The sequence below is a fragment of the Bos javanicus genome, chromosome 22, assembly GCF_032452875.1.
Source record: "Bos javanicus breed banteng chromosome 22, ARS-OSU_banteng_1.0, whole genome shotgun sequence".
NCBI classification, from domain to species: Eukaryota; Metazoa; Chordata; class Mammalia; order Artiodactyla; family Bovidae; genus Bos; species Bos javanicus.
This window is the reverse complement of record NC_083889.1, coordinates 6,181,854-6,205,002: the sequence shown is the minus strand read 5'-3', so window position 1 is coordinate 6,205,002 and position 23,149 is coordinate 6,181,854. Positions and strand designations below refer to the sequence as shown.

At 39.6% G+C, this 23,149-nt stretch overlaps 2 protein-coding genes across 8 annotated transcripts in view; one reads left to right on the top strand and one right to left on the bottom strand.

Annotated features, from left to right (window-relative positions):
• OSBPL10 (oxysterol binding protein like 10) overlaps window positions 1–20,932 on the top strand; it is a 362,137-nt gene extending 341,205 nt beyond the window's left edge. For 6 of the 7 annotated variants that reach the window (XM_061395738.1, XM_061395733.1, XM_061395737.1 and 3 more), the window contains exon 12: window positions 702–20,932. In XM_061395738.1, the coding sequence (XP_061251722.1) occupies window positions 702–746 (45 nt within the window). In that variant the 3' untranslated portion in view covers window positions 747–20,932. The remainder of the gene's footprint in view (window positions 1–701) is intronic. The other variant, XR_009732395.1, reaches the window with a different exon arrangement.
• Window positions 20,558–23,149, bottom strand: part of STT3B (STT3 oligosaccharyltransferase complex catalytic subunit B) — a 103,203-nt gene continuing 100,611 nt past the window's right edge. Inside the window, exon 16 of the mRNA XM_061395730.1 lies at window positions 20,558–22,212. Coding sequence (XP_061251714.1) covers window positions 22,132–22,212 — 81 coding nt within the window. The 3' untranslated portion in view covers window positions 20,558–22,131. The remainder of the gene's footprint in view (window positions 22,213–23,149) is intronic.

Below are 23,149 nucleotides of genomic sequence, written 5' to 3'. Positions count from 1 at the left end.
GCACGTGAAGAAGTAAAATGACAGCCAGCCCCATTCTTTCTCCCGCTAGAGGGTGTATAAAAGCCAGTCCGTCTCTAACAGGCTTGAGGACACCTAAAGGGTACAGACCAGCCCAGCCTGGTTACCGTGCGGCGCGCTCCTCTAGGCTGGCGCCGGGCCCACGCCGCCAGGAGTCTCGGCTTTTCCTCACTGGTACCGCGTGTGACTGGTGTCGTTTCCTGGGGCTGCTGGCGTGTATGGGGCTGCCGCCTGCTGTGTGCCTTTAGCTGGTTGTAAAGTCATTGCTTTGGGCAGGTTCCTCCTACTCAGGCCCTTGTTTTCTCTCTTCCCTGTCGTTTCATCCAAATACCTTCCTTTTTGCCTCCTGTCCTGCCGTTTCAAGGTGCTTTTTCTTTTGGGGCTAATTAATCTTTCTTGACGGAACCACACAGGCCGTCCGCCTCCTCTTTGTTGTTTTGGTCATTTCATGGGGTTTCCTCCTGAAGCGGCAGATGTGCAGGCCCCGTGAGCTCTGGGAGGGGTGGTGAGACCAGCAGCGTGGCTGGGCTGTGCGCCTTGAGGAGCGAGGCAGGGGCACAGGCTGGTGGGAGCCAGCACTGCCCCGCAGGGTCCTAGGGGCTGGGTGGGGAGGACCCCTTCGCTTCTGCCCTCGCCTCGCCGACAGGTCTCCACGTATTGATGAGTCCTCCTGTCTCTTGCAGGGTGACGGCTGGGTGTACTTCAACCCCCTGTGGAAGGCACACTGATGGGTGGAGATGCAGAGCTTTCAGAAATAGCCCTGATTTTGTAGGAATTAAAGTGGTACGGTATCAAGGTTCTGCTGGTCTTCCCTGAGGCCGCCTGAGAGCACTCAAGACACGGCACCCAAGAGAGATTCTGTTGTGAACAGTGCGCCCCCAGACTCTGCTGGGATTGAGCTTATTCAAGAGCCTTTGGGCTTGTGTGTGCACGTGTCTGTGTGCAGAGCTCCCCGCACACCGTCTGTTCACACGCACGCGCTCCGTCTGCTGGGTATCACTACACATGGAAATACTGCACTTAGCAGCGACGTGGGTGATTATGAGCTCCTTTTTATCAATAAGGTTTCAAGTTTTCTAGTTTTCACTTTTGCCAAAAAATGTTTTGCACTCACAAAGTATTCTCCAGTTGACAAGTCCCGTCCAGACGAAGGTGAACGGGTGTGGCCGTCTGGTGGAAGGCGGCCGCCACTTCCCATTATGGCTGGGATTCCCACTCTGCCCCCAACTCTGTTGTCCGTTTGTCCATGCTCAAGACAGATCATCTGCATCTCCTGCGGGACGGGGAGCAGGCAGGAAGCTGTTCCAGGCGCAGGCTGGCGCCTTCCCGGATGGAGCGCCCCTCGGGGGGAGCCCACAGCCAGGCCTGCCTTGGGATGGTCCTCCCACATCCTTGCCCCAGAAGCTCTCTGATGATTTCTTATGCTCAAAGCGCCAGTCATACAGTTTTCAGAAGCTGCTGCTTTCATGGTAGAAAACAAGTCCTATGGAGACTTCACTCCTTTTATCTTTGGAAAAAGGGCTTTAGAAGTGAGTTATACGCATGCACATACAGACACGCACTACCACAGCCTTGTATTTCGTTTGGGGAAAGAGAAAAGAATACCCAGTGAATTTTTTTTTTTTTAAGCGCATCTCCCTCTCTTGTTTGACCCAAACTCTGCAAGGAAACCACTGTGATTAAAACATCCATACAGCCTGCCTAAGTGTTCCATGGTTTCAGTTCAGTTTCAGTCTTCAGCCTTTACAAATGAGGTCGAGACATGACCAGAATATAAAGCAAGGAGAAAATGAAGTATTTGATCTTTGCTCAATGCTTAATTTATTTTTTACTGTGCCACTCTGAGAATATTTATACAGCCCAGTAGCGTGAATGCTTCTCTGTAGTAATACTAATTCTGTGCCTTTCGTCTGCTTTCTTAAGACCAATTGTTCACACTTTGTAGACATTAGACAAATATATTTCGATTAAATACTATACTTATCTGAGTGTCTGTGCTTGATTTTCAGGGATTCCAAAGTTCTGTTGGAATCGGTGGCTCTGCATGAACTCATATTTTATTGATTAGTGTTCATTTGATGTGAACAGCCATTATATTTCCATCAAAACAGGGTTTTAAACACATTAAACATCATATATGGATATTTTCTGATAAGGTCATAAGAAAATTTAACTTATATCCAGGGAATGGTCTTGTTTTGAGAAGCGACTTACCAGGCAAAATGCTAAGGTAAGCCTGTTCTGGTTCACTGTCTTAAGACATCTGGGAGAAGAAAGTGGAATCATTTTATTTCTGAGAGGGAAAGCAGGTTAGATGTATTTTGAGAGGGAAATCTTTAATGAGGAGACTGCAAAGGAATCACTGTGGTGTTTTTCGATGTTCCAGTCTTATACCAGAGCATAAACCGCCTGGGGGGTAAATGGAGATCCATCACTTTTTTTTTTGGTCGTGGCGGGGAGTTCATTTGGCCTTTTAAAATACTGTGAAACATCATATAAAGAACTACATAAAACGCATTACAGTTTCAGGAATGATTATAAACACCCGTGTACCCACTGCCTCGGGAAAGAAACCTGTTTGTCCACACCTTGAAAGCCACCTTTGTGCCTCTGCTGAATTGTGTTGTTTTTACAATCATCCTAATGGGTGTGAACAGTTATCTCATTGTGGGTTTGACTTGCATTTCCCTAATGATTTTTAGTGATGTTGACATCTTTCCCATGTATTTATTGACCATCTGTATATCTTCTGGAGAAATGTCTGTTAAAGTGCTTTGCACAGTTTCTAATTGCATTCTTTTATACATTGTTAATATACATGATTTGCAAATATCCCCTCCCATTCTGCGGGTTGCCTTTTCATTCTGCTGATACCTGTCCTTTGATGTACAGAAGTATTTACCTTTAATGAAGCCCAGTTTTTCCCTGGGCCTCCCAGGTGGCTCATCTCGTGCTTTGGATATCATATCCGAGTAATTATTGCCAAATCTCATTTCATGGAGCTTTCCCCTTATGTTGTCTTCTAAGAGTTTCATAGTTTTAGCTCTTATGTTTTACATTTTTGATCCAGTTCAAGTGAACTTTTGTATACGGTGTTAGGTAAGTGTCCAGTTTTATGACTCTGCATATCGATATCCTGTTTTCCTGGAACCATTTGTTGGAAACACTCTTTTCCCCATTGAATGGTTGTCTTATCGAAAATCATTTGATCATCTGTGAAGGGTTTATTCCTGGACTCCCTAGTCTGTTCCATTGGTATATGTCTGTGATTTTATGCCAGTACCAGTTTTGAAATCTGGAAGTGAGACTTTATTTTCTTTCAGTTCAGTTGCTCAGTCATGTCCGACTCTTTCTGACTCCATGGACTGCAGCAAGTCAGGCTTCCCTGTCCGTCATCAACTCCTGGAGCTTGCTCAAACTCATGTCCATCGAGTCGGTGATGCCATCCAGCCATGTCACCCTCTGTCATCCCCTTCTGCCCCTGCCTTCAGTCTTTCCCAGCATCAGGGTCTTTTCCAATGAGTCAGCTCTTTGCATCAGGTGGTCAAAGAATTGGAGTTTCAGCTTCAGCATCAGTCCTTCCAGTGAACATTCAGGACTGATTTCTTTTAGGATGGACTGGTTTGATCTCCTTGCAATCCAGGGGACTCTCAAGAGTCTTCTCTAGCACCACAGTTCAAAAGCATCATCAGTTCTTTGGCGCTCAGCTTTCTTTATAATCCAGCTCTCACATCCATACATGACTACTGGAAAAACCATAGCTTTGACTAGACAGACCTTTGTTGGCAAAATAGTGTCTCTGCTTTTCAATATGCTATCTAGGTTGGCCATAGCTTTTCTTCCAAGGAGTAAGCATCTTTAAATGTCATGGCTGCAGTCACCATCTGCAGTGATTTTGAAGCCCAAGAAAACAAAGTCTGTCACTGTTTCCATTGTTTCCCCATCTATTTGCCATGAAGTGATGGGACCAGATGCCATGATCTTAGTTTTCTGCATGTTGAGTTTTAAGCCAACTTTTTCACTGTCCTCTTTCACTTTCATCAAGAGGCTCTTCAGTTCTTCTCTTTCTGCCACAAGGGTGGTGTCATCTGCATATCTGACGTTATTGATATTTCTCCTGGAAATCTTGATTCCAGCTTGTGCTTCCTCCAGCCCAGTGTTTCTCATGGTGTACTCTGCATATAATTAAATAAGCAGGATGACAATATACAGCCTTGATGTACTCCTTTCCCAATTTGGAACCAGTCTGTTGTTCCATGTCCAGTTCAAACTGTTGTTCCTGACCTGCATATAGGTTTCTCAAGAGGCAGATCAGGTGGTCTGGTATTCCCATCTCTTTCAGAATTTTCCACAGTTTATTGTGATCCACACAGTCAAAGGCTTTGGTATAGTCAATAAAACAGAAATAGATGTTTTTCTGGAACTCTCTTGCTTTTTCAATGCTCCAATCAATGTTGACAATTTGATCTCTGGTTCCTCTGGCTTTTCTAAATCCAGCTTGAACATCTGGAAGTTCATGGTTCAAGTACTGTTGAAGCCTGGCTTGGAGAACTTTGAGCATTACTTTACTAGTATGTGAGATGTCAATAACCTGAGATATGCAGATGACACCACCCTTATGGCAGAAAGTGAAGAGGAACTAAAGAGCCTCTTGATGAGGGTGAAAGAGGAGAGTGAAGAAGTTGGCCTAAAGCTCAACATTCAGAAAACGAAGATCATGGCATCTGGTCCCATCACGTCATGGCAAATAGATGGGGAAACAGTGGAAATAATGTCAGACTTTATTTTTTGGGGCTCCAAAATCACTGCAGATGGTGATTGCAGCCATGAAATTAAAAGACGCTTACTCCTTGGAAGAAAAGTTATGACCAACCTAGACAGCACATTAAAAAACAGAGATATTACTTTGCCAGCAAAGGTCCATCTAGTCAAGGCTATGGTTTTCCAGTGGTCATGTATAGATGTGAGAGTTGGATTATAAAGAAAGCTGAGTGCCAAAGAATTGATGCTTTTGAACTGTGGTGTTGGAGAAGACTCTTGAGAGTCCTTTGGACTGCAAGGAGATCCAACCAGTCCATCCTAAAGGAGACCAGTCCTGGGTGTTGATTGGAAGGACTGATGCTGAGGCTGAAACTCCAATACTTTGGCCACCTCATGCAAAGAGTTGACTCATTGGAAAAGACCCTGATGCTGGGAGGGATTGGGGGCAGGAAGAGAAGGGGACGACAGAGGATGAGATGGCTGGATGGCGTCACTGACTCGATGCACATGAGTTTGAGTGAACTCCAGGAGTTGGTGATGGAGAGGGAGGCCTGGTGTGCTGCGATTCATGGGGTCGCAAAGAGTCGGACACAACTGAGTGACTGAACTGAACTGAGATGAGTGCAATTGTGCAACAGTTTGAGCATTCTTTGGCAATGCCTTTCTTTGGGATTGGAATGAAAACTGACCTTTTCCAGTCCTGTGGTCACTGCTGAGTTTTCCAAATTTGCTGGCATATTGAGTGCAGCACTTTCACAGCATCATCTCTCAGGATTTGAAAGAGCTCAACTGGAATTCCATCACCTCCACTAGCTTTGTTCGTAGTGATGCTTCCTAAGGCCCACTTGACTTTGGACTCCAGGATGTCTGACTCTAGGTGAGTGATCACACCATCATGGTTATCTGGGTCATGAAGGTCTTTTTTGTACAGTTCTGTGTATTCTTGCCTCCTGTTCTTAGTATCTTCAGCTTCTGTTAGGTCCACACCATTTCTGTCCTTTATTGTGCTCACCTTTGCATGAAATATATTGTTTACTTTTGTGCTAGTCTTTTATTATTTCCTTCTGTTAGCTATGGGTTTAGTTTTATTTAGCTTGTTTCTTAGGGTTCAAAGTTACTGATCTCAGAGCTTTACAAACTCAAGTGTTTATAGCTATATATTTTCCCATTAACACCATTTTTCCAGCATCCCATACATTTTGGTATGTGTTTTTATTTTCATTAGTCTTGAGATAAAGTTCTGATTTCCCTTGTGATTTCTTCTTTGAGCCATTGGTTAAGAGTATGTTGTTGAGTTTCCACATACGTGTGGATTTCTCAGTTTTCCTTCTACTATTGATTTCTAGTTTAATTGCACTGTGATTGGAAAAGATACTTTGATTTCAGTCTTAAAATTTATTGACTTGTTTTGTGGGCTGACATTCAGTCTATCCAGGGGGATGTCCCACACACACTTGAGAAAAATGTGTATTCTGCTATTTGATGGGGCCATCAGTACGTGTATAAGTCCAGTTGGACTACGGTGATGCTTGTCTTTTCTTACTGATTCTGTCTTGGTTGTTTTTAATCCATTATCAACAGTGGGGTGTGGAAATCTCCTGTTATTTCACAGCTGTGTATTTCCTCCTCAAGTCTATAAATGTTTTTAATCCATTAAATGTTTTTAATCCATTATCAATAGTGGGGTGTTGAGATCTCCTATTATTTCACAGCTGTGTATTTCCTCCTCAAGTTTATAAATGTTTTTAATCCATTAAATGTTTTTAATCCATTATCAATGGTGGGGTGTTGAAATCTCCTATTATTTTCCAGCTGTGTATTTCCTCCTCAAGTCTATAAATGTTTTTAATCCATTATCAATGGTGGGGTGTTGAGATCTCCTATTATTTCACAGCTGTGTATTTCCTCCTCAAGTCTATAAATGTTTGCCTTGGACATTTTGGAGCTTTGATGTTTGGTGGATGTGTGGCTCTAACAGTTATACCTTCTTAGTGAACTGATTCTTTTATCAGTATATAATGTCCCTGTGTCTGCTAAGTTTTTGACCTGAGAGTTTAATTTGCCTGCTACCAGTATAACCATCCTTGCCTTGGCTACTGTTTGCATGAAATTTTCCTTCATCCTTTTACTTAGAATGTACACGTTTTCTTAGCTCTAAAGTGATTCTCTTACAGACAGCATATAGTTGAACGTTGTTTTAAAGTCCATTCTGGGACTTCCCCCTGGTAATCCAGTGCTTAAGAACCTACCTGCCAGTGCAGGGGACATGGGTTTGATCCCTGGTCCAGGAAGATCCCACCTGCCATACAACTACCAAACCCACACACCACAGCTGCTGAAGCCTGCATGCCTAGGGCCTGTGCTCCGCCAAGAAGCCCCCGAAACGAGAAGCCCTGGCACTGCAATGAAGAATACAGCCCCTGTGCACCACCGGTAGAGAAAGCCCTCACGCAGCAGTGGAGTCCGAGCACAGCCAAAAATAAAAAAAAAAAAAGAAAATCCATTCTGCCTGTTTATGTCTTCTGATTGAGGAATTTCATCTATTTACATTTAAAGTAATTACTGATAATGACGCACTGCTGCCATTTTGTTTGTTTTCTGGGTGTCTTACAGCATCACTGTCCTGCATTTTCTCCATTATTGTCTTCCTTGGGGTTTAGCTGATTTTTTTTTTTTTGAAGTGATAAATTGATTCCTCTGTCATTTTTGTCTGTATTCTATAATTATTTCACTTGTGGTTATTAGAGAGATTACATATACCATCCTAAAGTTATAACAGTCTATTTTAAAATAATACCAATTTTAGTCATGTAAAGCTCTTAATCCTTTACAGCTTCATCCTTTTTTTATTGATGTCACAAATCATATTTTTATATATTGTGTACCAATTAACAGGTTTATGCTTATTTCTGTGTGCCTGCCTTTTAAAGCATGAATAATGTTATATTCAAAATTATAGTAATTGGTTTTCATATTTCTCCGTGTGTGTACATTTTTTTTTTTGTTAGCTTTTGTTCATCTGGAAAGATCTTGAAAGGTATAGAATTCTTGGTTTAGAGTTTTTTTCTTTCAGCATTTTAAATGTACATTCCTACTGCATCATGGCCTTCAAAGTTTCTGAGAAACCTGCTGATAATCTTATTGAGGATGGCTTTTAAGTGACAACTTAACTTTCCCCTTACTGCTTTCAAGATTTTCTTAGCTTTGGGCTTTCAGTAGTTTAACTATAATGTGTCTCAGTTTGTGGTCCTTTGGGTTCAGTTTGTGGTCAGTATGGGTTCCTTTGGGTGTAACGTACTTGACATTCATTAAGTTTCTTCAATTTATAGATTCATGTCTTTTCTCAAATTTGGGAAGTTTTCTGCCATTATTTCTTCAAATCTCATGGCCCCTTCCTCTCTCCCTTCTTGGACTCCTGTAATGTAATATTGGTCCATTTAATGGTGCCCTTTGCGCTCTTTCCACTGTTTTTTTAACACAAGAAAAGACTCTACACATGGACATCACAAGATGGTCAACACTGAAATCAGACTGATTATATTCTTTGCAGCCAAAGATGGAGAAACTCTATACAGTCAGCAAAAACAAGACCAGGAGCTGACTGTGGCTCAGATCATGAACTCCTTACTGCCAGATTCAGACTTAAATTGAAGAAAGTGGGGAAAACCACTGGACCATTCAGGTGACCTAAATCAAATCCCTTACGATTATACAGTGGAGGTGAGAAATAGATTTAAGGGACTAGATCCGATAGACAGAGTGCTTGATGAACTATGGACGGAGGTTCGTAACATTGTACAGGAGGCAGGAATAAAGACCATCCCCATGGAAAGGAAATGCAAAAAAGCAAAATGGCTGTCTGAGGAGGCCTTACAAATAGCTGTGAAAAGAAGGGAAGCGAAAAGCAAAGGAGAAAAGGAAAGATATAAGCATCTGAATGCAGAGTTCCAAAGAATAGCGAGGAGAGATAAGAAAGACTTCCTCAGTGATCAATGCAAAGACATAGAGGAAAACAATAGAATGGGAAAGACTAGAGATCTCTTCAAGAAAATTAGAGATACCAAGGGAACATTTCATGCAATGATGTGCTCAATAAAGGACAGAAATGGTATGGACCTAACAGAAGCAGAAGATATTATGAAGAGGTGGCAAGAATACACAGAAGAACTGTACAAAAAAGGTCTTCATGACCCAGATGATCACGATGGTGTGATCACTCACCTAGAGCCAGACATCCTGGAATGTGAAGTCAGGTGGGCCTTAGGAAGCATCACTACGAACAAAGCTAGTGGAGGTGATGGAATTCCAGTTGAGCTATTTCAAATCCTAAAAGAAGATGCTGTGAAAGTGCTGGACTCAATATGCCAGCAAATTTGGAAACCTCAGCAGTGGCCACAGGACTGGAAAAGGTCAGTTTTCATTCCAATCTCAAAGAAAGGCAATGCCAAAGAATGCGCAAACTACTACAGAATTGCACTCATCTCACACGCTAGCAAAGTAATGCTCAAATATCTCCAAGCCAGGCGTCAGCAATACGTGAACTGTGAAATTCCAGATGTTCAAGCTGGTTTTAGAAAAGGCAGAGGAACCAGAGATCAAATTGCCAACATCTGCTGGATCATCAAAAAAGCAAGAGAGTCCAGAAAAACATCTATTTCTGTTTTATTGACTATGTCAAAGCTTTTGACTGTGTGGATCACAATAAACTGTGGAAAATTCTGAAGGAGATGGGAATACCAGACCACTTGACCTGCCTCTTGAGAAACCTGTATGCAGGTCAGGAAGCAACAGTTAGAACTGGATATGGAACAACAGACTGGTTCCAAATAGGAAAAGGAGTTCATCAAGACTGTATATTGTCACCCTGCTTATTTAACTCATATGCAGAGTACATCATAAGAAACGCTGGGCTGGAAGAAGCACAAGCTGGAATTAAGATTGGTGGGAGAAATATCAACCTCACCTATACAGATGACACCACCCTTATGGCAGAAAAGGAAGAACTAAAGAGCCTCTTGATGAAAGTGAAAGAGGACAGTGAAAAAGTTGGCTTAAAACTCAACATGCAAAAAACTAAGATCATGGCATCTGGTCCCATCACTTCATGGCAAATAGATGGGGAAACAGTGGAAACAGTGTCAGACTTTATTTTTTTGGGCTCCAAAATCACTGCAGATGGTGACTGCAGCCATGAAATTAAAAGACGCTTACTCCTTGGAAGGAAAAGTTATGACTAACCTAGACAGCCTATTGAAAAGCAGACATTACTTTGTCAACAAAAGTCCGTCTAGTCAAGGCTATGGTTTTCCCAGTGGTCATGTATGGATGTGAGAGTTGGACTGTGAAGAAAGCTGAGCGCCGAAGAATTGATGCTTTTTAACTGTGGTGTTGGAGAAGACTGTTGAGAGCCCCCTGGATTGCAAGAGATCCAACCGGTCCTTCCTAAAGGAGATCAGTCCTGGGTGTTCATTGGAAGGACTGATGTTGAAGCTGAAACTCTATAATAGTTTGGCCACCTGATGCAAAGAGCTGACTCATTGAAAAAGTCACTGATGCTGGGAAAGATTGGGGGCAGGAGGAGAAGGGACGACAGAGGATAAGATGGTTGGATGGCATCACCGACTCAATGGACGTGGGTTTGGGTAGACTCCGGGAGTTGGTGAAGGACAGGGAGGCCTGTTGTGCTGTGGTTCATGGGTTCACAGAGTCCAACACGACTGAGCAGCTGAACTGACATAATAACTTCAATTGACCTCTCCAAGATTGATTCTTTTTTCCTGTTAAAACACTCTACTCAACTTTTTCTTTTCAGCTCCAGAATTTGATTTTTTCCTAAGAGGATAATTTCTTAGTTGATACTCTCTATTTTCTTGAATTACTTTAGTTCGTTGTTTTATTTCTATGAGCTTATTTCAGACAGTTGGCTTTAAGTCTTTGTCTAATAGATGATTGCTGTTATTTTCTTCCTCTATCATATAGGCCATGTTTTTTTCTGTTTCTTTGTATCTCTTGCGGTATTTTGTTGAATGTTGGGCATTTGAAAAAAATAACCATCTCTCCGTGTTTTCACTGCTGCACACCAGGGAAGACCTTCGCTGATGTGTAAGGCATCTGAGCCTTGGGATCAGCCTGAGGTGGAAATTTGTCTCAGGTGTTTTTCTGAGCACATGTCCTGTCTAGGGCTGTGTACCATTGAGTCCACCTTATATGTGACTGTTTTTACATCTTGATTTTTCAGACTTTCCCTTTAGCTTCTTCTCAGGACCTTAGATACTCGTTCTACCCGTTAATTTCTTGCCCAGGCATCTCCATGTCTGTAGTCTCACTATAGCCATTCTGTTGTTTTTAAAATACTGGAGTAGAGCTGGAGTAACGTGTTTCAGGTGTACAGAAAAGTGATTTGATTTTATATATACACACACACATCTATTCCTTTTCAAATTCTTTTCCTGTCTAGATTGCTACAGAACATCTAGCGGAGTTACCTGTGCTATACAGTACGTCTTTGTTGATTATCTTATATATATATTAGTGTGTATATTCCAATCCCCAAAACCCCTCTCCACCTTTATCCCACCCCACCTTCCCCCTTTCATAACCATAAACTAATTTTTAAGTCTGTGAGTCTGTTTTGTAAGTTTATGTCAGTTTTTAGATTCCACTTAAGTACTGTCATATGGTGTTTCTCTTGTTTAACTTACTAGTATGATAATCTCCAGGCACATCCATGTTTCTGCAAATGGCATTATTTGATTCTAATGGTTGAGTAATATTCCATTGTGTATATATACCCATCTTTATCCACTCGTTTGTTGGACATCTAGATTGCTTCCATGTCTTGGCTATTGTAGTCAGCACTGCAGTGAACATTGGGGTGCATGTGTCCTGTTGAATTATGGTTTCCTCTGGATATATGCCCAGGAGTAGGACTTCTGGATCATATGGTAACTGTTTTCAGTTTTCTAAGGAACTTCATACTGTTCTCCATAGTGGCTGTACCAATTTACATTCCCTCCAACAGTGTAGAAGAGTTCCCTTTTCTCCACGCCCTCTCCAGCATTTATTGTTGTAGACTTTTTGATGGTCTCTCACTGTAATTTTGAGTATGTTTCCATGGACATCCTGGAAAAATGTCTAGTTCTTCTGCCCATTTTTTTGACAGGGTTTTGTTTGTTTTTTATATTGAGCTGCATGGGCTGTTTGTAGATTTTGTAGATTAATCCCTTGTTGGTCGTATCATTTGCAAATATTTTTTTTCCCATTCTGTGGACTGTCTTTTCACTTTGTTTATGGCTTCCTTCACTGTGCAAAAGCTTTTGAGTTTACCTAAGTCCTATTTATTTCCATTACTCTAGGGGACAGCTTGAAAAAGATACTGTTATAATTTATGTGAGTGTTCTTCCCCATGTTTCCCTGTTTTATAGTATTATGTTCTTACATTTAAATCTTTATTTTTGTGTATAATGTTAAAGAATGTCCTAATTTGTTTTACATGTAAGCTGTCTAGTTTTCTCAGCACCATTTAATGAAGAGACTACCTTTCTTCCACGGTATAGTCTTCCCTCCTTTATCATATAGCTCAACCGTAGTTGTGTGGGTCATTTCTGGGCTTTCTACCCTGATGATCTACATTTGTTTTTGTGCCAGTACCACACTATATGACTGTAGCTATGTAATACAGTTTAAGTCAGGGCACCTGATTCCTCCAGGTCTGTTTTTCTTTCTCAAGCTTTGGGTGTTCAGGGTATTTTGTGTTTCTATAAAAACAAACAGCATTTTTGTTCTAGTTTTATGAGCAGTGTCTGCCTTTTTGCAGCTTTCCCAGCCTGCGATCTGAGCCATACCACTTTTCTCTGACAAGTTATAGAGTGAAAAGATTTTTTTCTTCAGGTAGCCCTAGATACATCAGACTGGTGCAGGTAAGTTCTTTTATTTTCCCTCCTATTTGAGAGGGGACGCTCAAGTATATGCCCAGTAGTGGGATTGCTGGGTCATGGGGTAGTTCTATTTTTAGTATTTTACAAAACCTCCAGACTGTTCCCCATAGTGGCTGTATCAATTTACATTCCCACTAACAGTGCAAGGGTTCCCTTTTTCCCACAGCCTTTATTTTTTGATAATGGCCATTTCTGATGTGTCTGCATTTTTGTAATAGTTGATGTTGAGCATCTTTTTCATGTGCCTCTTGGAGAAATGTCTATTTAGATCTGTCCATTTTCGATTGAGTTGTTTATATATTCTGGAGGTGAACCCTTTGTTCATTGCTTCATTTGCAGCTATTTTCCCCCATTCGGAGGGCTGTCTTTTTGTCTTATGGTTTCCTTTGCTGTGCAAAGCTTTCAATTAGGTCCCTTTTTTTTTTCCTTTAAAAAATTTTCATTACTCTTAAAGGTGGGTCAAAAACTACAAAGCTACAGTAATTAAGACAGTATGGTTTTGATATAAAAACAGAAATATGAATCAGTGGTATAGGACAGGAAGTCCAGAGCTAAACTCATGCACTTACGGTCACCTCATGAGTGACATAGGTGGCAAAAATACATAGTGAAGAAAAGACAGCCTCTTCAATAAATGGTGCTGGGAAAACGGGACAGTTCCATGTAAAAGGATGAAATCAGAACACTTCCAAACATAGCACTATTTTTAGTGTGACTTTTCCATGATTGGGCATATGTTCAGTGCTGTAGACCAATGACCATTTTCCAGAACCCCTATAAAGTTATTTTAGCCAGGTTCTCGTTTGCTGTTACTTTAAATGTCTTCATGAAGCATCAAGGGCCTGGAGCTTCCAGTCTGCAACCTTGGTCTTGTGTGTGCTAAAATCAAGTGCACAGTGTAAAGGAGAAGCAGACACATGTAATCACAATCCAACTCAACTGGAACATGCTATCACTCCAGAGCCTTTTTCTATAATCAAAGTCCCCATTATTGTCCCCCAACTCTCCTCCCCCAGAGTTGACCTATAATCCAACTTTGTGAGTAAACCACATCCTGGTTTGCTTTATAGCTTTAATACTATGCACACATTCCTAAATGATACATAGTTTGCCTGCTTTTGATATATAAATGGAATCATATAATCTCTTGGCTTGTAAACTCAAAACTTTTTATGATCATCAATGTTATTCCTTATCAATGTAGTGCACTTTTTCCTTCTATGCTGTTCCTTTATATGAATATATTACTATCAGTTTATCTTAGCCACTTCTGACAGACTTTAGAATTGCAGGGATATATATCTTTAGCGTGCGTCAGCTAACTCCTGAGTCATCTTAAAGTTCCCATCAGCAATGCATATGTTTGTATTTTGGCTAACCTGATGGGTATGTTTATTTCCCATTTGGATTTCTTCTGTTAAGGACTAATCAAAAATCAGCATCTGTTTTTTCCCTAAGTATTCTTCACAGAGTCTGGACATTGATCTTACATCTGCTGCAGGTTGGGTGACAACACGTCCTCGTTTAGCCCTGCGGTCTCGGCAAATATTTAAAGGTCACTGAACAAAGGTATAGAACTCATATTACCCAAGTTCAAGATTTACTGAAAAGATGTAGTTATCGGTGTATCAAGAGGATACACAAAGATTGATGAAACAGATTAAGAATGTTGGTCAGTTTTCAAGTCTTTTCAACAAACGATGTTGGCTCAACTGAAAAAACTCACACAAGTCATATACAAAAACTAATTCAACAGATTACAGATCTAAAAGTTAATTCTATGTTGGCCAAAAAGGTACGAAATGGGAGGTTTGTTTTTCTATTCCTGTACAAAGTGGGCTAAGAGAAACTTATCCACCTTCTACACTATCTGTTGCCTCAAATAGCTAGAGCCATAAAAACATTAAAAAAAAATAGATCATATTTATCAAAAGACAAAGAGGATTATATATTATTTCCTTCAGCAGGATACAGGCCTGAGCTCTGATTCATGTTAATCTAAGTTTGTCAAAGAACAGATCTTGCTTTATCTATCTGGCCTGTTTGTTTGAATAATTACGACAGTGTGCTGAGGTTAAGAGAATGCACTGTTGTCACAGTCAGTCTGGCTGCCATTGACCTTGAGTTTTCTTTCATTCAATCTTGTATCTCCAGCTTTTATTGAAACCCCATTCAACAAAAGCAGACAGTTGGTACTCTAATCAAAATGCCTCCAAGATCTTAGAAATAAGACCACTCACCAAGAATATTCCATATTCTCCAAGTAAAATATTAAGAGCTAGACGATCTGAATTTTGTGGCTCCCAGAGATGGTCACAATGTCTAGCTATTATACACCAAGATGGAGGTGAACATGTTCAGAAACATATGCTGTTTGGGGATTGAAAGGACCATCAGTCGTTTTGTTCCTAATATTCTGCTTCTGACAGTAGTGAACTGGGGGAGTTTGGACCAACTCTTTAGCTAAAGCCAAGTAGTAAAGCCGGACAAGGGAAAGTCGCTTAGTCGTGTCCAACTCTTTGCAACCCCATGGACTATATATACAGTCCATGGAATTCTCCAGGTCAGAATACTGGAGTGGGTAGCCTTTCTCTTCTCCAGGTGACTCATCCCAACCCAGGGATCGAACCCAGATCTCCCGTATTGCAGGTGGATTCTTTACCAGCTGAGCCACCAGGTAAGTGGCCAAGAAATACCACCTGTTTTAAGACTTCACAGAACCAAGAGTGCATCACCACACAGAATCCAGAAAATGGAAATTCTGAGAGAGAAGGCCTGGCATTTGAGGCCATTTCCCCCTGGAAACTGGCAGAGACTGAACTGCAATTTCAGTGACTTTGTAGAACTAAAAGGACAAAGGCTGGTATTAAAACCTGCGTGGATGAGGTCCTTGCAGGATTTCAGTCTGGGAATCATAAACTAGCCCTCAAAGAGATGGCAGTCTAGCTCTGTGATCACACAACATCCCTTGAACTGGATGAATCTGATTACGGCTTGCTATGAAATCATGAGGTACCTGGCAGAAACAAAATCTTCTATAAAGGAAAATCTCTTAGACCTAAAGTTACTTGTACAATTTCCTATGTATGTTCGGGGCACACCATCTGCCCCCTCTCCTCCACACATTAAGAGGAAACACACCAGAAACAAGACCCACAAGAACTCGAGTGAATTAATGGGCGAATCAGACACACTTTATGTTCACTAGATCAAAGACTGTCAGTAGTAGGCTATAAACCATAAAAAGAAACAGTAGATGTGGCATGGGGAAAAATTCTAAAATTGAAAATAATAACTCAATGGACGGCTAGCCTTAACATCAGATTAGTTATAACTGACGAGAGAAGTGAATCAAGAGAAAATACACAGAATGGAGAGGGGAAAGGAGACAGCCAACAGAGAAGGCTTAATTATAGCCTTCTTATAGAAGGAGTCTTGGAAAGCAAAGAGAATGGGGCAGAAGCAATATTCCAAGTGATGACTGGGAACTTAAAAAACCCAACAAGCTACAAAGCTACATGCTGAACAAATCCAGAGTAGGATACATTCAAGGATGAAAAACATACATCATGCGGTCATCTGAAGAAAGCTGATAAAACAATCAGACAAAACAGACTTTAACAAAAGGCATTACTGAAAATAAATCCTGGTAGTCCCTAAAAACTGAAGGTTCAATTTACCAATAAAAGTTGTAAATGTATATACACCTAATAATCTGGGTCCAAACATAAAAAAGGTTCAGAGAGGAACAAGCAAACCTGGAACAGCATACAGTGTCAATACACCCTTCTCAGCAAACATAACAAGCTTCAGGGAGATTTTATACACACAATTGGACCACAGAGCAAATTTCAAACATCTTCAAAGGAGTAAAATTTAGAGTATCTGATTACAGTGCAGTTAAGGTAGAAACTGATAATAAAAGGATAACTAGAAAACCACTACATCTAAAAAATCAAGAAATGTACATCTAAATAAATAAACAACCCAAGGTTCAAAGAAGAAAGTACACAAGTATGCATTAAACTCAATGACAGTTCACATCATAACTCTGAGAATGAAAGACTATGCTTGGAATAAATTTAGAACTTTAAAATCATGTATCACACTAAGATGAAAAGAATACCTCTCCTTTAAGCAAACAATTAACACAAATTAATGAAATAAAAACATACTGTAGAAAATGTCAACAAAGCCATAAATAAGTTGGTCTTTGATAAAAACTGAAGGGTAACGAGGGAGAGAGGAGACAAACAGGGAGAAGAAAGAAAACCAACCTCAGAAATGACAAGGACATCACTATAGAATCTGTGGACAGTAACATAACTGTTAAAGTGATATTAGCAACAATTTTACATTCACCTATTTGAAAATTTAGACAAAAATGGACAAATTCCTTGAAAAATTTACCAAATCTGACAAAAAAATTTAAAAATCCAACTGTGTAATAAAATTATTACATCTATTCAATTCAGAATACCAGAGTGGGTAGCCATTCCCTCCCATATTTAATTTTATATTCAAAGAGAAATATATGCCTAAATGATTGCACCAGCAAATTCGATGAAACACTGATCATTATCCCAGGAAGGCAAATTTAACAATGTAAACAAAAAATCTCTATAATTCACTGTGTTAACAGAATAAAGGAGAAAAACCAAAATCATCTCAATAAACCAAAAAACAATTCCTTCACATGTAATAAACTCAGCAAACTGGGAAAAATATGTACTCAATCCAATCAAAGATACCAATACAAAGTCTACAGTAAACATACTTAAGGGCTTCCCTGATGGCTTAGATGGTAAAGAATCCGCCTGCAATGTGAGAGACCAGAGTTCGATCCCTGCATTGGGAAGATCCCTTGGAGAAGGGAATGGCTACCCACTCTGGCATTCTGGCCAGGAGAATCCCCATGAACAGAGGAGCCTGGTGGGCTACAGTGCATGGGGGCACGGAGTTGGACATGACTGAGCAACTAACACTTTCAAACATATTTAAAGAAGAAACACTGATGACTTCCTGAGACAGGAACAAGATAAAGGTGTTACCTGTTCTATGCAGTACTAGACTCGCTGTCCTGACCAGTGCAGCGAAAACAAAGTCAAATGTATAACCACTACAAGAGGAGAGAGAAAACTGCCACTGTTTCCTAATTACAATGGCATATGTTTATAGTAACAATCTAAACTTATTACAATGGTTTTAACAGGTTGTTTAGTATGATTTTAACACATAAAACCACACATTTTATATCCTGACAGTTGGAAAATAAATTTTTAGGACAGTATTGCAATACAACTTATGAAAATGAGTAACACCTATTTAAAAACAATACAGAAATTAAAGATGACCCAGACTTCTATAAAAGGATATGCCATATTCACATACAGAAGACTCAAAGGTGCTAATTTTTCCTATAGTTTCAATGCTCAATACCCAGTCAAAAGCTCAACAAGTTTTTTCTTTCTTTTCTGGTATCACTTTATAAACTGGTTTTAAAATCTACATGGAGAAACAAAGGCCCGGAAATAGCCAAGCTAGGTCTAAGAAGATGCAGTAGGACTTATATCACCATCTGAAATATGTTAAAGCACATTAAGTCAATACAGAAAACTAAGAACCCTATGGAATATAACACAGTTCAGACAGATTCATGTATGGATTTCCTGCAAAAGGAGAACTGCAGAGCTGCAGGAAAAGGATAGTTCTTTCAATAAATGCAAAAATTAGACTCACATATGGAGAAAAAACAAAAACATAACCAACCCAAAACAAAACCCAAACTATTCACACTGCACTCAACTGAATTCCAGGCAGACTGCAAAGCTAAGTATAAAAGATAAAACAATAAACTTCCCAGAAAAGACCACAAGAAACTATCTTCACAGGTAAGGAAAAGATTACTAAATGGCACAGAAAGCTACAGGCAGATAGAAGACTGAAAATACAACATCAGAATACTAACTAGGTGGTTTGTAACACAATGATGAAGAGCTTATACACAGGATATATTAAGAACCCCTACTAATACAATGAAAAAATATAAATCAACAGAACACCCAAAACCTTGTAAAAAGGGGATTTCCAAATGACCAACCTCACTAGTAACCTAGAAGTGGCAACTAAACAACAAAAAGCCATCATTCACCTACTAGAAAGAAAATTATAAAGCTTGACAAGGGCTGATTAGGATGTGGGAGTAAACAAGAACCTTTATACCTTTCCCAGTAATTCTACTTTATTAGGTAAATACAAAAATGTGTGCATATAGTCTCTGAGAGAGAGAGAATAGAAACTGCTATAGCCTTATCTATAATATCCTCAAGCTGGAAATGCAAATATCCATCAATGATAGAATGGTATGTGAGACAAAGAATACTATGCATCAATGAAAATAAACCTATAGCTGCATGCAACATTCTGAATTTCATGAAAATTAAGCTGAAGTAGCTAGATACAAAAAAATATCTATTTTGATCGCATTTTGTGTTCAAAGAATAGGTACAATGAAATATGTTAACAAAGAGTAATTACTGTAAAAGCTAGGAGACCGATTACCTTCTGGACGGGCAAGGGGACAGGCCAGTGACTGGGTGGGGGCAGGAGGAAACTTCCCAGGCCCCAGCAGTGCTGTGGTCTTGATCTGAATTGTGGTTACAGAGTTGCTCGTCTGGTGGTACCTTGCTAAGGCGGACATTTGTCTTCTCTATGTTACACTTCACACTAAAAAAGACTTACCTTTTCATTTCAGACACCTGCCATTTCTTACAGGTTGCTGTTTCTACGTTCACTCACGACTCCACCTACCTGGGTAACAAAGCAGAGGTCTGACAGTCCCCACTTCAACAGCGGCTGTTCCAGCAAGAGGAAGAGCTTCTGGAGAGGGTCGCACAAGAACGTGAACGCGCTCAACACGACTCGACTAATTGTACAGTGGTTAGGATGTTAAATATTCTCTTTTATATTTTACCACCATTAAAAAACATGTGTAGTAGCTCCAGATTTCATAATCATATGACCCCTGAGCTATAGAAACAGTAATACTCTATAGGATGCTTTTATACTCTTCAGTCCTCTGGCCTTTTGGTCATGGCCTGGGGACTAAAAGTACAATTCTACACATGCACTCTCCAGTAGGTAACAATGTGAGTTTGCAAAATGAATTTTATCTTTGGACTTGCAGCCTAATGTTTTTTTTACTACAAAGCACTCAGTTTGCTCAATTCTAAGATGTGGAATAAAACAAAAGCTATTTAATATGTTGATAATTTTACTTTTCTGTTATAATAAAACCTCAAGTGTCATTACAATATAGTTTTTACTGAGATAATCCCCTGAACCAGAACTGGAGGTGAGAGGTCATTCCTACTCTTAATGAGAAAATTAAATAAGACTTCAGTGATGTTTAACTAGAACTTTACAGAGAAGAGCTTTTGTTAAGAGTTTTGCCCTCATTTATATGGAGATAAAAATTCCTTTTCGGTTAGGTGTCTTCCCCTCACTTACCTATAAAAAGTCAAAATGAAATTTTCACTCTGGGCGGGGTGGGTGGGGAGGAAGGCATAACAAAATAGTAGGTCTCAGTTGAATTAGTTTGGGGGAACCTCATTTTGGTTCCATGAACTGCGTCAGTAAAAGCTATATTGTAATGACACTTGAGGTCTTAATGTAGCAGAAAAGTGAAATTAGAGATATATAAAAGTGAAATTATAGTAACTGCCTTTGTTTTTATTGTTTTTGATTCTCCACATGGGTTCTCTCAAACCTTTGTCAATGCGAACAAGAAGGAAGCGTGTGCTCAAGACTCTGTAAAGAAAAGACTTGTAAAAAGACAACACTTAACACAAAATTTGAATTAACTTTATTTTCCCTACAGTCAACAACTTTTCTGCATTGAATTTTAAAGCAACAAAGATAAAGATAAAATCCCCCAAATGACAAGGTATCAGAAATCCAGATTCAGTTACACTTCATTTGTGAAAATGTTGGACCATTTTATTTGTCTGTAAAAGAACCATCATCTGGGTCAAAAATGAATTCTATAAATCAAAGAATATTCTACACTTTGGAAAAAGAAAATTGGCAGTAACATTCTCACTGTATATTGTAAATTACACTTTTCTTCATAAAAGGTACATACTATTCTGCACTTTTCCACCAAAAACAGTGGTGTAAGTTATGCTTGTTTATATCAAAAAAAAAAAAAAAGGAAAGATATCCTGTGGCAGGAAAAACCCTTTCTCTTTTACTTTCACTAAACAGGAGAAAAATTTCAAGTCTATATAAAGTTGCCTATGAGCTGGAAAGTGAACATGTTCAATCTCCATTGACATTTTAGTGCATTTTTTGACAACTGTCACATTTTTAATAAAAGAAAATGCACATAGCATTAAAGAGTGTTTCATCAAATGCTTAAGGGATTAACAAATATGGAGCAAAGGACAAAAGTCATTGTGATGGATGAAACTTGTAAAAATGAGAGAAAGCCAGAATTTTACAAATCCTTTGTCATTTTGAAGAGTCACACAAAACGAACTCTGGATACCTGTCCACTTTAAGGGTTTCTTCCTTAACCTTTTGTATGTAAACACAGTGCTCACCTCAGGAGTAGGACACCGAACCCCAGCCTGCTAACAAGCAACATTGTGTGTGTTGCCATGATTGCCAAAGGATATAAATTTAGCCCTTGAATGAACCATGTATGGTATCTGCTCTGTAAGTACCTGGTGAAAACAACTGCTAACAGCAGCAATAATGTTTCAACATTAAAAAACAAAACAAAACGACAACTACTTGAATCAATGAGTTAGAGGTCCATCTTTAAAACAGCAGCTTCTTCTCAGAGCAAACAGTAAGCAATAGAAAATGCACATTTGATGAAACATTCTTTGCACTGGAGAAACATGAAAATAAATATAGTTCAAGGAAGTACTCTTCTCATACCTCTTTCTCAGACCTGTACTAGTTTTACTGGTTCAAGAAGCTTGCATCACATTTTGTCATTTGTATTTTACATATTGCTATCTGGGTCATTCAAATAAAATGCAGGTCTTGTAAAAGAATAAAAAAACCTTGACAAGTATGCATGTGCCAGGGACCAAATTAGAGGGTTCTTTGGTGCGAATTGTCCAAATTTTCAGATTTGAAGGATAATATGTACCAATAAAAAAAAAAATCTGCTGTTAAGACATTTACAGCAGTGCTCTGTCTTGCTTCACATTACAAATCGAAAACAGCTGTTCTCAATAAGCCAATTTTATTTTTTAAATCAGGTGTTGCCAGAGTTTTGGATGTTAACCTGGACCAGTGATGGTTCTGTACCCTCCGCTGCTGTGAAACACGACATGAGCTAAAGGCAAAGACCGGTTCTCACAAAGACATCTGCTTCAAGTTAGGAACCAGAACAGTGTTTTTAAAGAGTCTTCTTAGATATTTTCTTGCCTTTCTTAAAAACTAGCTTATTTTTAATGTAGCCACGCTTCCTTTTCGCAGTCTAAAAAGAAAACAGAATACCTGGTGTTAGTGCAGGTTTCTTTTGGATTAAAAATACGGATACACACATGGTCTACTGCAGAGTGGTGAAGACTGTCTTAATAAGCACTCAGCTCTTCCTGGGTCCGGTCTCCCTGAACTGTCAACAAGCACTCCCCATTGCTCTACACCGAGGATGTGGAGGTCCAGGATGAGCTGGACAAGGTCCTCAGCTTTATGAGGAAAGACCACCACAGTGCTCCTCCAAAGCCTGTCATATGTCTTTGTCATCAAGTGAATGGACCCCGACCTGCCTTCTCAACCACGAAATGCTTAGCTATAATGACTCACATTTCTAAGCATGCTAGAGTATGCCTAGACTAAGGATTCAGCAACTGTTTCTGGTGCTCCTGATTTAGGCTCCAAGAATTAGCTATGTCAGAAATCCTAATTAACTTGGTAACTTCTGGAGCCCAATTCTCTTATCTGTAAAAGGATGACCTATACCTATCCACAAAAATAAAAGAGAATAAAGTTACCTGGCACATTCTCCAGCACTTAAATATTCAAAATGAAACAAAAGGCAAACACCAAGGGGAAAAAAAACAAAACTGTAACATCCTTTGAGTTTCATACATCTTTAAAAAAAATACTGTCAAACTGATGTCTGTGGTGTAAGAAACAAATTACTGCAAAAATGTTTGCTATCTTAGAGTCTCACAAGATAAATCATATAAGACATGTGTCTGACAAATCTGACATTTTCATAGACACTGAAAAAAGGCAACACTTTTTATCATAATTCAATTCAACAAGTAATTCAATGCATCATCAAAGTACTGGGTTAGCAGTAGGTGAAGACTCAAGAGACTGATCCCTCAATTCAATTCTCATATTTAAATATAACTATGGAGGTAGTTTCAGAAACTTTGGTAGCTCAGATGGTAAAGAATCCGCCT